The sequence below is a fragment of the Candoia aspera genome, chromosome 4, assembly GCF_035149785.1.
Source record: "Candoia aspera isolate rCanAsp1 chromosome 4, rCanAsp1.hap2, whole genome shotgun sequence".
Taxonomy (NCBI): Eukaryota; Metazoa; Chordata; class Lepidosauria; order Squamata; family Boidae; genus Candoia; species Candoia aspera.
Genome location: NC_086156.1, coordinates 72,463,206 through 72,475,850, shown reverse-complemented (window position 1 = coordinate 72,475,850; position 12,645 = coordinate 72,463,206). Strand labels below are relative to the sequence as shown.

General features: G+C 39.3%; 1 protein-coding gene across 4 annotated transcripts in view; it reads left to right on the top strand.

The window, feature by feature from the left end:
- Positions 1 to 12,645, top strand: part of SCN4A (sodium voltage-gated channel alpha subunit 4) — a 69,632-nt gene that overhangs the window by 38,308 nt on the left and 18,679 nt on the right. For 3 of the 4 annotated variants that reach the window (XM_063300515.1, XM_063300513.1, XM_063300512.1), the window contains exons 16-17: positions 8,932 to 9,064; positions 10,604 to 10,758. In XM_063300515.1, the coding sequence (XP_063156585.1) occupies positions 8,932 to 9,064; positions 10,604 to 10,758 (288 nt within the window). The remainder of the gene's footprint in view (positions 1 to 8,931; positions 9,065 to 10,603; positions 10,759 to 12,645) is intronic. The other variant, XM_063300514.1, reaches the window with a different exon arrangement.

Here is a 12,645-nt window from a genome sequence, read left to right as displayed (position 1 = left end):
CTGCAGAACAGGTTATCACCAAGGCCATAGAAGTAACACAATTGCGGCATGAGGACTAATCCAATATAGTTCCTATCTGAGAATCTGGATCCAAAGCATACGCAAACATCCAAAGATAAAAAGAACCAAACTGAGCTATAGAATTGAAGAAGAGATGCTTGTTGGGTAGATTTAAGTCTATCAAGGAAATAGAATCCTGGAAGGAACATAAAAGCAGTCAAGAAGCACAGAAACAACACCTGACTGACTCACCTTCTTCTACCATAACTGCCCCTCTTTCTTTCTCTGACTTGCTTGATGACCATTCTTGCAGTAGAGTGGCAAGAGAGATGAGCAGAATTTCAGATGTCCAGATGCTTCGCATCGCTCCTAGTCCCCTTTCCCCCAACTGGTAGCAAGGTAGGAGAACCTACGCAAACTTGTTTGGTTTGCAAAACATTAATACAGGCATACCTCATTTTATTGTGTGTCACTTTATTGTGCTTCGCAGATATTGCGTTTATCAAACAGCATCACATGCTAGAGAAAAATCTTCCATGAAAGGAAGAGTCAATCGATGTGGCAAACTTCATTGTGGTCTTAGTTTAAGAAACTTTTAAATTAAGGTATGTACATTGTTTTTTTAGACATAATGCTATTGTACACTTAATAGACTACAGTATAGTGTAAACATAACTTTTATATAGACTGGGAAACCAAAACATTTGTATGACTTGCTTTATTGTGATATTTGCTTTATTGCGGTGGTCTGGAACCAAACCCGCAATATCTCTGAGGTATGCTTGTATATAGACAATGAATCTCTGTTTGTAAAACCAGTAGGGCACAAATCATTTTAGCCAGAATGATTCCAGGAGCTTCAAGTGCATGTGGGTTCACACTTTCCTATGGTTTTTAAGACTGGAAGCAAATTCGGAACTGAATAAAGGAACTACCTCACGCAACAGATAATCATGTGAGGGTCTTCCATAGCTTCCAGCTTTATTTGGCTGCCAATATAAAACTGCATTTAAAAATGTGAGATAGTTATGCAGAGGAGAATCTCTTACAACCAGAGGTGAAAACTATCTCCAATGCCAATGTGATTAAGGGTTTGGGGGCTTTAGAGTCCCATACAATACTATTAATTCCTTATCCCAGCTGTGCTTGTGAAATTTCCAAGAGTATCTGGCTGGCTTCTGTGAGAAAGAGAGTGCCAGGCTAGATAGGTAGTTAACCCAGTAAGTTCAGATCAGTGTATCTGTATGGGTGCAATGCATTCATCTTTTTGGTAAACATTTTCCTCTCACTCGTGAACATATTCCCATAAGTACTCTTAAAGCCATTGAATACACAGGTAAACTCACACATTAACCTCATGGATGTTGTCTCTTTTTGCTAAATTTATATTTTTCAGTGGTAAATTAATTTTTTTCTTAAAATCTATATGCTCACTTTGATCTCACAAATAGACAAATATATTTGAAACTGAGGTCCTTCAATTATTTTTGAACTACAAAGTGATTCCTTGGTCAGTTACATAGGGAATGCTAGGAGTTGGTCTAACAAAATATAGAAAACTGTAAGTTCTCCAGTGTCCATCCTATTTTCTAACCAAAGTGTAGGTAAAGGTAAAGGTTTCCCTTGACATGAAGTCCAGTTGTGTCTGACTCTAGGGGGCGGTGCTCATCTCCGTTTCAAAGCCAAAGAGCCGGCATTTGTCCATAGACACTTCCATGGTCATGTGGCCAGCATGACTAAACGGAACGCCATTACCTGCCCGCCGAAGCGGTACCTATTAATCTACTCACATTGGCATGTTTTCGAACTGCTAGGTTGGCAGGAGCTGGGACTAGCAACGGGAGCTCACCCCATCACGCGGATTCGAACCGCCGACCTTCCGATCGGCAAGCTCAGCAGCTCAGCGGTTTAACCCGCAGCTCCATCACATCCCCTAGAACCAAAGTGTAGTTTGTTCAAAATCGGTTTTGGCTTTACAAATAGATATGCTGGTTCTCTTTATTTCCATAAAAGCTAGAGGACTAAGGATAGGATTGGGGGATGTTATAGTGATTTTTTTTTAATCTGTTCAGTCATGTCCAATTCTTGGAGACTGTCTGAACAAGTCCCTGCAATTTTCTTGGCAAGGTTTTTCAGAAGTGGTTTGCCATTGCCTCCTTCCTAGGGCTGAGAGAAAGTGACTGGCTCAAGGTCACCCAGCTGGCTTTGTGCCTAAGGCAGGACTAGAACTCCCGGTCTTCCAGTTTTTAGCCTGATGCCTTCACCACTACACCAAATTGGCTCTCTGATTGTGATCTATAGTATAGGGATGCTATATTTTGTTCAGAGTTCTTGACTGAATAATTCTTGGTTCTGAATGTTTTTACCTGTGGTTGGGATGTATTGAAATATTCTGTTATTATACCAGCTACATCTTTCCTAATGGTCTCTCTATTTGATTTGACTGAGTTCATTGGTCTGAGATGTACTATATTGGGCCAATATGTTGCTAGTCTCAATTGGGCTGATTGATGATGCTGTATTGGGAAATGTAGTTGTAGTTTTCAGGATTTTGGTAATTCAAGGACCATACTTCAAAAGGTTGATAATGCTAGGATCCAAAATCAATTAAATAGGTGCCTAAAGCTTTTACCTCTTAAAATGCCCATATGCCCCCAAAATCTGGAGCAGGTTTTAGGGCCTGGCCACTCAGTGGGGCTCAGGACAACCATAATATTGGTATTGGTGGATGTTGCAAGTTATACTTGAACCTCTTTCTTGGGGCCTAATAGGGGGCTTCCATATGAAATGGCCGATATGCAACTGTCAAAGCCTTTCTTGCTCAATGTGTTAGACATAAAGATGATTTAGTGCCACTACTATGCACCATTTTACTTCGCCTTTTCATCAAATTCCTTCTTTTGTTCTACTAAATAAAGTGTGAAACATTTGCACTCGTGTGTTTTCAGGATCTTGACTTTGTACGCACACACAGATACTGTTTTGGATGTCAGTATATGTAGAGAAGAATCCTTTTCAGCACATAAAAACTATAAGCCAGCTGTCAGATATAAATGGCCTCCCAACATCTTGAGCAAAAATGGCTGTCATGTTGGATGGAAATGATGGGAATTTTAGGAGTCACCAAGCTGAGGAACATTGCTGTGTGATTAATGTGTGTCCCTGTTTTCAGTGCCACTGTTTGGAATAAGTGATGATAAAGAAAACAGAGTCATGAGCATCCATATATTGCCTTTTCCTGAGCTATTGAGATCAATTTCCTGCCCATGTAGGCATTGGTGCTTGAAATTTAGGAGATATGACTTCCAAATCAGAGACTCCAGCACATCCTGAAGCCTTAGCATTCTCTTCACTTAGAAACAAAGCTCAGCTTGGGAACCTGTTTCCTAAGGTCAGGGCTCAGGAGCAGGACAGCAAACTTCCTAAATCTAAAGAGAGGCTAAAGGCTTTTAGAGAAGCACATTGCCACTGCTTCAGCTGACAGCCAAAGATTTCCTATATAGTAGTGTCTTGTGGGAATAGGGCTATATTAAAGCGGCACCTAGTGGCATATTCTAGGCACACCAACCATTTTACCTCAAATTATAAATACATAGACAATTATTTATATTTTATACTGTATATATCCTCCTCCCCTTAAAACATGTATACTTGAACATTGGTATCAATTAAAGAGTTGGAGCTCCGTACTTGAAGTGAAACGTTTCCCACATTCTATCACATTATTTGCCCTGATAATTGCATTTATTGTAAATTGAAAATGCCACATTCTGTAAGTACGCAGTTTCGTAGAGACTAAGAATCAACTAAAGAAGAGATATAAATCTGGCAGAATTTCAGAAAAATCTACAAAAATTACTAAGCAGCTGCTTTTTAACAAACTAGAGCCATCACAGTATTTGTAGTCTTATTTGTGCCTGCCAAAATGTCTTCCCTTCCCCTTCCCCTTCCCCTTCCCCTTCCCTCCTTTCTTCCAACATCCTAGGATATTTATTTATTTGTTTTATTTATATGAATTTTATCCTGCCATAATTTTGTCATTTTATTAAATGCTGGTTACAGTGTCACAATAAACACAATGACAGAATTAAAACAACATGCAATGCAAATTGCAAAAGAAAAAAACTCTAGTAAGAGCAACAAGAGATTCAGATTAAGTTCCTTTTTTAATAACTCCCCCAAAATTCTGGAGAGGGAGCCAGGCTGATCTTAGTGGGGAGACTACTCCATAGCCTCAGTGCTGCTACAGAAAAGCAACACCTGTATCATCTAACACATTTGGCTGCATCCGATTGGAGGACATGGTCCTGTAGGTATCCAGGTCCCAGGCCATATAGGGCCTTACGGTATAAGCTAACACCAGCACTTTAAAGTGCACTTGGAACAAAACTGGTAACCAGTGCAGGCCCAACAATATAAGTGCAATATGCTCCCAATGTCAGGGACCAGCTAAGACATGGGCCACCACATTCTGGACTAATTATAATTTCCAAGTAGTCTTTAGAAGCAGTCCATGTAAAGTGCATTGTAGTAGTCTAGGCAGATGATGGTGAGAAAGTGTTGCTAAGTCCTCCTGTAGCAGGTAATGATGCAATTGGCACACCAGTGGAAGCTGGGAAAAGCCCCCCTTAGCCACAGCCTCCATCTATTGTTGAAGCAGGGGGCACAAGTTCAGAAGGACCTCTAAATCACAAACCTGCTTCTGAATGGGTAGGGCCTGTCCATAACACTGGCACCAAGGAGAACTCAGTGTACAAACAGCAACTCTATCCTGTTTGCATTCAGTTTGAGCCTGTTCTCTCCCATTTAGACCCTCACAGGCTCCAGGCATCAGTACAGAATATCAACAGCATCTCCCCCATAGCCCAGGCTAGTGCTGTATAGTTATGTACCCGACGATACTGTACCACAGTCTCAAAAACCACTGAGAGGTATAAAAGACAAGGAGAGATGCACTACCCCTGTCCTGGTCCCAACACAGGTCATCCAGGAGACCAACCAGCGCCATCTCAGGCCCATATCAGGGACTGAATCCAGACAGAAAAGGTTCCAAATAGTCTGGTTCATCCAGGATGCTGTGCAGCTGATCCATCACCACCTTCTCAACAACCTTCTCCAAAAAGAGGTTGGAAACCAGATGATAATTATCCAGGACCACAGGATTGAAAGGCGGCCTCTTCAGCAAGGGGCACACCACGGTTTGATTGATTTAGATTTAAATGGAGGGAAATTGCAGGATCTCAATTTGCTCACATTCCTATTGCTCAGGAATTCTGTTACATAATTTTTCAGCTATGTTGTCCTGAATCTGTTTAAAATCACAGGAAAATATTGCCAGCGTTTTCTGCTTTGGAAATTGTTAAATTTAAAAAAATGTAGACGCGAAAGGCTCATTAAAACATCCTAAATACATCTTTGATTACCTTGCTACATCTTGGCAGAAAAATAGCCAATTTTGTACTAAGTACAGTAGTAATGTCAGTTGTTGTTGAAAGAAAGGAATTATTGCTGCTGCTAGACATATGTGATAAAAGTGTGCTGCATAATGTTGTTTTCAGGGAGTGGGAAACTATTGCCCTTTTGTCTTAGGCCTCTCTGACTCTGTCCCATTCTGTCTTTCCTATCCTGTGCTGTGTGAACAATTTATATTGTTGTGTATAATTAACATCCATTAAATAACCTTTTTCTGTATTCTGTATCTGAAAAATGCATAAACATTTTCTGCAAATTTAATTTGTTAATTGTACAATCTGAATTTTGATTATATGTATGATACATGGTTTGGTTCACTGCTTTTAATGCATATTCTTGCATTATGCTACGGACTCATATTTCCATCCTGTACGAACAACAGTGGATTAATTCCAGGGTTATTATAAGCCACTCTTTGAGAAACTACCACACAGAGAAACCATTGTGGCTTTGCTGTTAAACATGTCACTACTATCACAAGGTTTTGTTAGCAAGCCAGTGGTAACTTACTACAAACCACACTAAATACTGGTAACACTTGTAAAATCAAATTTATTCCCCCTTCCCATGCTTCATATCTACAGTAAGTTGACTAAGATTTTCTGTGTGTTTGCGGGTGATCAATTTTTAAACAATGGAATTGTCTTCCAGCAAGTGGATCACCATCATCCAAAAATATAAGGCACTGCAACCACCATCAATCCATATGACTGGCAGGAATCAACCCAGGATTAGTATTGTCTGTATAAATGGCTTTTGCACTGAGCAGTGGTGTGTTCTAGGAAAAATGGGATCTGTGCAGTCTGTCTATGAGAAACTGACATATTTAAAAGCATGACATTATTGATCTACAGATCTTTCCATGTAATGGGCAATTCTAAATACAGTCCCCACTCACAAATAGATAAGCACTGCTGCCAAAGCCCACCTTCTTGACTATCATAGTAGAGAATTGTGCCTGGATCAACATGTTGTGCATAAAGCATGGTATCTGGTGGAGCAGGTTGGAAGCTAGTTCCAAAATGGAATTTTGGCAAGAATCAGTTCAAGTTACAATTATTTTATTTAATAATGTAACTTAAAATGTTTAAATCAACCTGACCACTTCCTTGCAAAGGATTTAGGCAGAAAAACCTATAATATTCCTACAAATGCTTAATACTTTAATTCTATTAATTTAATTTAATACTTAAATACTTATCAAATACATACATGTGCATATTTGCCATGGAAGCTCACTAGGTGACTTTTGGCTAGTAATTGTCTCTCTAAGCTACCTCACAGAGAAATAGAGATACTGATTTGTGAAAAAAATAGGAAAGAGCCTGATATGTGCTGCCTTGGGCTCTAAATGAAAGGCAGGATGTGAATCGTTCTTGTTCTTGTTCTTATTGTAAGACCTGGATTTGTGTTAAGCCATAAAGGTTTGGTTTTGGCTTATATATTGTAGTTATAGATCATTCTTAGTGCAGTGTATGAACTCAACCACTATAGTTTGTTCAACAAATCACAATTTAAACAAATGATTGTGTGGTTGATATTGAAATCCAGCCAGCATATATGAATGCACAGTACGGTGTGAATGTTTCCACCTATGAAATGCATGTCTGAATTTAAAGGTGTTATATTTCCTTTAGATTAATAGGTAGTTGAATAATCCCACTGGATCCTTTTCCATATTTTATTTTGCAGATTCCCAAAATTTTGATTTGATTCTTAAATCATAATGGCTGGAAAGCCCTGAATTTACCATTATATCGTATTTTATGAGAACAATTGGAAAGCAGATGGCAAGAAGATATAGATTATAGAGTTGTAAGTGGTAGGCCAGATTTCCTGTGGACAGTGTTCTTCAGATGTATTTAACCTCATAATAATCACACTGGTGTGTTTAATGGCTATGATGGCTGTAGGACTGTTAAAGTGATACTCCAGTTAATCTAAAGAGCACCAATTTGGAAAAGGTTGGTGTACTGTAACCTGTGTTCTGACCTGGGATAAACTTCGACCTAAACGCTCATACACATAAGCTAAGACATAGATGTTTGAAGGAACCAAGCTCAACTGTGCTAATTATAACTAGTTGTTTGTCATAGCCAACAGTAAGCTGAGAAAACAACAACAAAGATTTTGAAATTTGGTAGGAAAAACTATAGCATGAAAGAAGTATAAATTACTATTTACAAAAGATGAAATCAAATGTGGCCTGTAGCAAATCTAGTTTAAAATAATTCACAATTGCTTTGGCTAATTTAGATCGATTCCAGGTTTCAACCAGGAGCAATTCCTCAGTGTAGCCTAAACTGTTTCTCTCTCTGATGTTCTCCTGGCTGTTTCTTAAGCCAACTTCAGAAATCACAGTCCAGTTTGTATTGGGTTTTCAGTGGGACTGGGTTGGGCTTATTTTGGATTATGGCCACTGCAAGATCTGATTGTTGGGCCCCTGCTTCTTGCAGTTCTTGTGCAGACTATTCTCCCAGTGCCTCCCTTTTCCTTTAAGGACACAATTCCCAAATTGCCTGCTGCAGCAACCCAGGACACCACTGTGAATTCACGGGGGCATTTTACTACTTAATAAACAAACTTTTGGTGAGTTTGCCACAGCATACATTAGGGGCACTGTGAACAGAGAAAGTTTGGGAACCTCTTCTTTAAGGGATGTTTTTGTGCTGTCCCCCCACCTTCCCAGATGTTTGGACACAAACACATACGCCTTCACCCCACCCCACCCTTTCCAAATCTCCTTTGACACTTCGTGTTTATCTTGTAAAACTTGGGGCAAGGAGACACGTATATGGAAGCCTTAGAAAGCTGATTGGTTTTCTTCTCACACCACGTTTTTCTCATCAAGTTCTGATTAGACTACAGGAGTTAGATTTTAGAGAAAAGAGGCAGGCGGGTGATAGTTCAAAACTTTGCTTTTATCCCCCTGATTCTTCACAGCTTATTTTGGGCTCATCCTATATCTCCTGAACACAGTATAAGTCACAGTAGCCATTTTTATGACATGGACTCACAATATTGTCTTTGGCTCGTCTGTAGCCCACCGTTGAAGCAGCTTAAAGTCAGTCAGTCAGTTTATTTGTCTTAGTCTTTGGCCAGCTTAAATATAAATCAAACAATCAGAATACATAAATCTGAAATCTGTATCACTATAACAAAGGTTCCCAAACTTTCTCAGTTCACAGCACCCTTAGTGTCACAAAGATATTGCAAATGGATGTTGGCAAAACCAGCTTTGCAAGTGAACATTGCAAAAATTTAAAACCGCCCAGAGTCCCCCGTCGGGGGAGATGGGCAGTGATATAAATAAAATAATAAAATAAAATAAAATAAAATAAAATAAAATAAAATAAAATAAAAAAATAAATATCCCACCGCGCCTCTATGCTTTAATCTACTTTAAAATGAACCCTAGCTCTGGCCCTACTAATATAGCTATTCTCTTGCTCTCCTCAGAAGCCACTGTCAGATGGAACAGATTCATCCATATGCAGCACTGTGGATTACAAGCCTCCGGATCCTTTGGAGGAGAAAGCAGAAGCTGACGAGAACATGGAGAACAGTGAGCCAGAGGAATGCTTCACTGAAGGTAGAATGGTCAGGAAACAAACTCCATGTATTCTGCTCTCCAAGGACTCTGTTCCAGCGCTTGTGAAAAAAGAGTGCTCCAACTTGTACATAATGCTTTGGTGCCATCATAGAGGAATCCCAAATTGTGTTATCAGCATTAAGGGCACATGAGGAAATATGTTAATCGGTCTTAAATGAGCCCTGAATGCTCTGGCCAGTTACTTGCTCTGAGGAAGCACTTGAAATCAACTATAGCAAAACTAAGGTTTTGATCTTTGCAAAGAGACCTAAACTGTAAGCCTGGAGGATAAATGGCCAGAATATTGAACAAGTAAAATCATTTAAATACTTGGGCATGGTTTCCCATAGCTCCACTAAACGCACTGCACACCAAAACTATGCTATACAAAATGCTGAAAAAACAGTGGCCGCAATTCAGTCCTCTCATTTTACCAGAGGAGCACAGCCTGTCCCAGCAGCACGGAAGCTATATTCAGCTTAGCTCGTGTACAACTACTCTTTGGTGCCCAGCTAGGACCTTACCCTTCCTTCATTCCTCTGGAAAGGGTTCAGTCCAAATTCCTAAGGGCTATATTCCAGGTAGCCCCTGCATTCCAAATGTAGCATTAAGGAGGGAGGGAGGGCTGTCTTAAGCCGAAACAGGTCCATGGCCTTAACACTATAATACAGCACATCGGTTGAAATTACTGTTCTTTCCCACAGGTTTGAGTTCTTTCCTTTTTGAGGACAATTATAAATCAGTATGGTTCAGGACTATTTCACAAAAACTGCAACATCTTGGCTTCTCCAGGGAGGTGTTCCTAATAATGGGCTATGAGCGGGCACTTAGTGCATTTAAACAACGTATCAAAGATCTGGAAGTCCAACAGGACCAGTCTGCTCTACCTAAGAACGTTTTCCTGAGCAGTCAAGCCCATTTTGATAAACCGGCAAGATACTTACATTATATAACCGTCTCCAAATTCCGAAGGGCATTAACTCTAGCATGTTGCAATGCTCTTCCCACAGCAGTTTTGGAGGGCCGATACAAAAAAGTTCCATACGAGCTGAGATTGTGTCCCTGTGGACAAGGGGATATGGAAACTACAGCTCATGTCCTGCTATACTGTACCTTCTCTACAAGGACTCACAGACCCGTTTTATAACTCCCTATTTGATAAAATACCTGGGAAATTCAGTTGTTGCTAACTGATCAGTATAATTCAGTTTCTTTGAATATAGCTAAATTTTGTTTTACTGTCTGTAAAGTTAGGCAGACTTTGACTGCCCACTGATGATCCCACGATTATTATCATGTTCTGTTTTATTTCATTTTAATGCATTTTTATTTGTATTTGTACAAATTTGTATTTTATTTGTAATTCTGGTCTGTGACCGTAATAAAATAAAAATTGATTGATTGATTGATTGAAATAACAAAATGCCTGTGTAGTTTGCAATGAATGAATGAATATTTCAAGTACATGGCATAGATTTAAAGCAAGGTAGGGCAGCTGCAGCGTCACCATTGCCTGTCTCTCTCTCTCTTCCCCTGCAGCCTGTGTCCAAAGGTGTCCTTGTCTGTACGTTGACATCAAAACGGAAAAGGGAGCGAAGTGGTGGAATCTTCGGAAAATATCTTTCAAAATTGTGGAGCACAACTGGTTTGAGACCTTCATTATATTCATGATTCTCCTCAGCAGCGGAGCCCTGGTGAGTGTCTCTCCTTTGCAGTGAGTTTTCCATCTACAGTAATACAAGTTAGAATGAGGGTGATTTTAAATTACTCTAGTAATAGGCTTCTTTTAAGAGTATAGGCTAGTCTTCCTAATTGGTTAGATTTTATAGGCACCATCCTGTATTTTATTAGAGGAGTAAAAACACAAGCCACTTTGAATTCAGCAGATTATGTTTATGATCACATTTATGATCCAGCCTCTTCCAGAAAGGCAGTTTCAGTGCAACTCAGTCACTGTTCTCTCAACTCAAGCCAAAAATAGAGCTAAAGTTTATTTTCTAGTTACTGATATTGGCCACTTCCACTACAGGCTTTGGTGCTGCCCCCGGTTTGGTGCAGTGCCTCTATGTTCCCAGAATAAATAAACTCTTTGAATGAATTATTTATTCTAGCCAAACACCATCACTTAAAATAGCTTATAAGAACTAAAGTTGATAGTACCATGAAAGCAAGAGGAGATTACTGTATATATTACAGTTGTAGAGAGAGAGAGAGATTACCGGTTTTACTGGAGTTACCTGTTGCCACGGTCTATGGGCTGCTTTACAAAATTTTGCTAAACTGCAGGTCCACAAGTAAAAGGGTGAGAAGGAATTAATCTGGGTAGCCAGGAAATGTTTATTAAAGGGTTTTAATAAATCTATTGTGTCAATCACTATAAAATTCTGGGTGTAATAAAATATGTCCAACTGTTCTGATCACCCTGAGTCACATAGGCTGACTGTCTTCCTAATATAGCAGCTGTCTTCCAATGAAGCAGATGGAAGAATGCTATGCTGAGGCTGCAGTAAAGTTCTGTGATTTGGCAGTTCCAAGATGATAACATTTCAGTTGCCTGCAGACTCAGATTTGGTCTCCGAGACCTAGCATCACTGGGAATAGACTTAAGTCAATTTGCCATTTAGCATCCTGGACTCACTATTTGAGAAGCACCCTAGTAAACTGAACATAGCAAGCAACAACTCTGGAGAGAGATTTGGATTAGTAGTTCATCTAACAGTGTCCTCCTCCAGGCCACTGAAATTTACTGAATTCCAAAGATTATTGGAATGGGCAGGCCCATTGCACTGAGGTTAAACTTCAACCAGAAATTAAACATCACTAGCCAAAGATGAGTCTTCACTTTGAGTAAGCCAGACTGTATCCTCACGATGGTGTTGGGAATGCAGTACTTACTCTGCAATCCTCTTTGCTAAGTGTAGCACTAATTAACTGCAAGTAGTATCCCACAAGATTTATCTTGGTGATGATTTAGGTTTCTTATAGGAACAAAATACCATGGTTGGTTAAGTAGCTAATAAAGGAGGTAGCTGGAATTTTATCAGCCCAACCAGCAGTATTCTAAGAAATCAAGGAGAGATTAGATGAGGACTCACTCCAAATGTCAATCTAAATGGTAATTTTCAGGTACCTCATGGCTATTTGCAACAAGCATCTAAGTTGGTTTGCCTCTGGATCAGCTGTAGCACAGTATGGAATCAAAAATCTAATGGCCATGACAGATCTCTGGATGCAGAAAAATCTGAGCAGCAACTGTTCATCAGTCTTTAAACAAAATATTTAAAGTGCACTAAAATGCACTACTGACCAGTTATTTTTATAACTTGCTAAAATTATTTTTAAATGGTAGAATATGTTTTATGGGAAATATGAACATGAGAAAGAGGAAATAAACAAGTTGTTAAAATGACAATAACTAGAAAAAGCTACATATGGTTCTTAAAACATTTTTAATATAGTTCTCATGCTCATTTAATATAATGCTCACTGAAATTCTACAAGGCTATATTTTAATACAGGAAGTGAAAGAAAACATATTAGCGCTAAACCTGCTTAAAATAAATCACACTGGACAATATGGT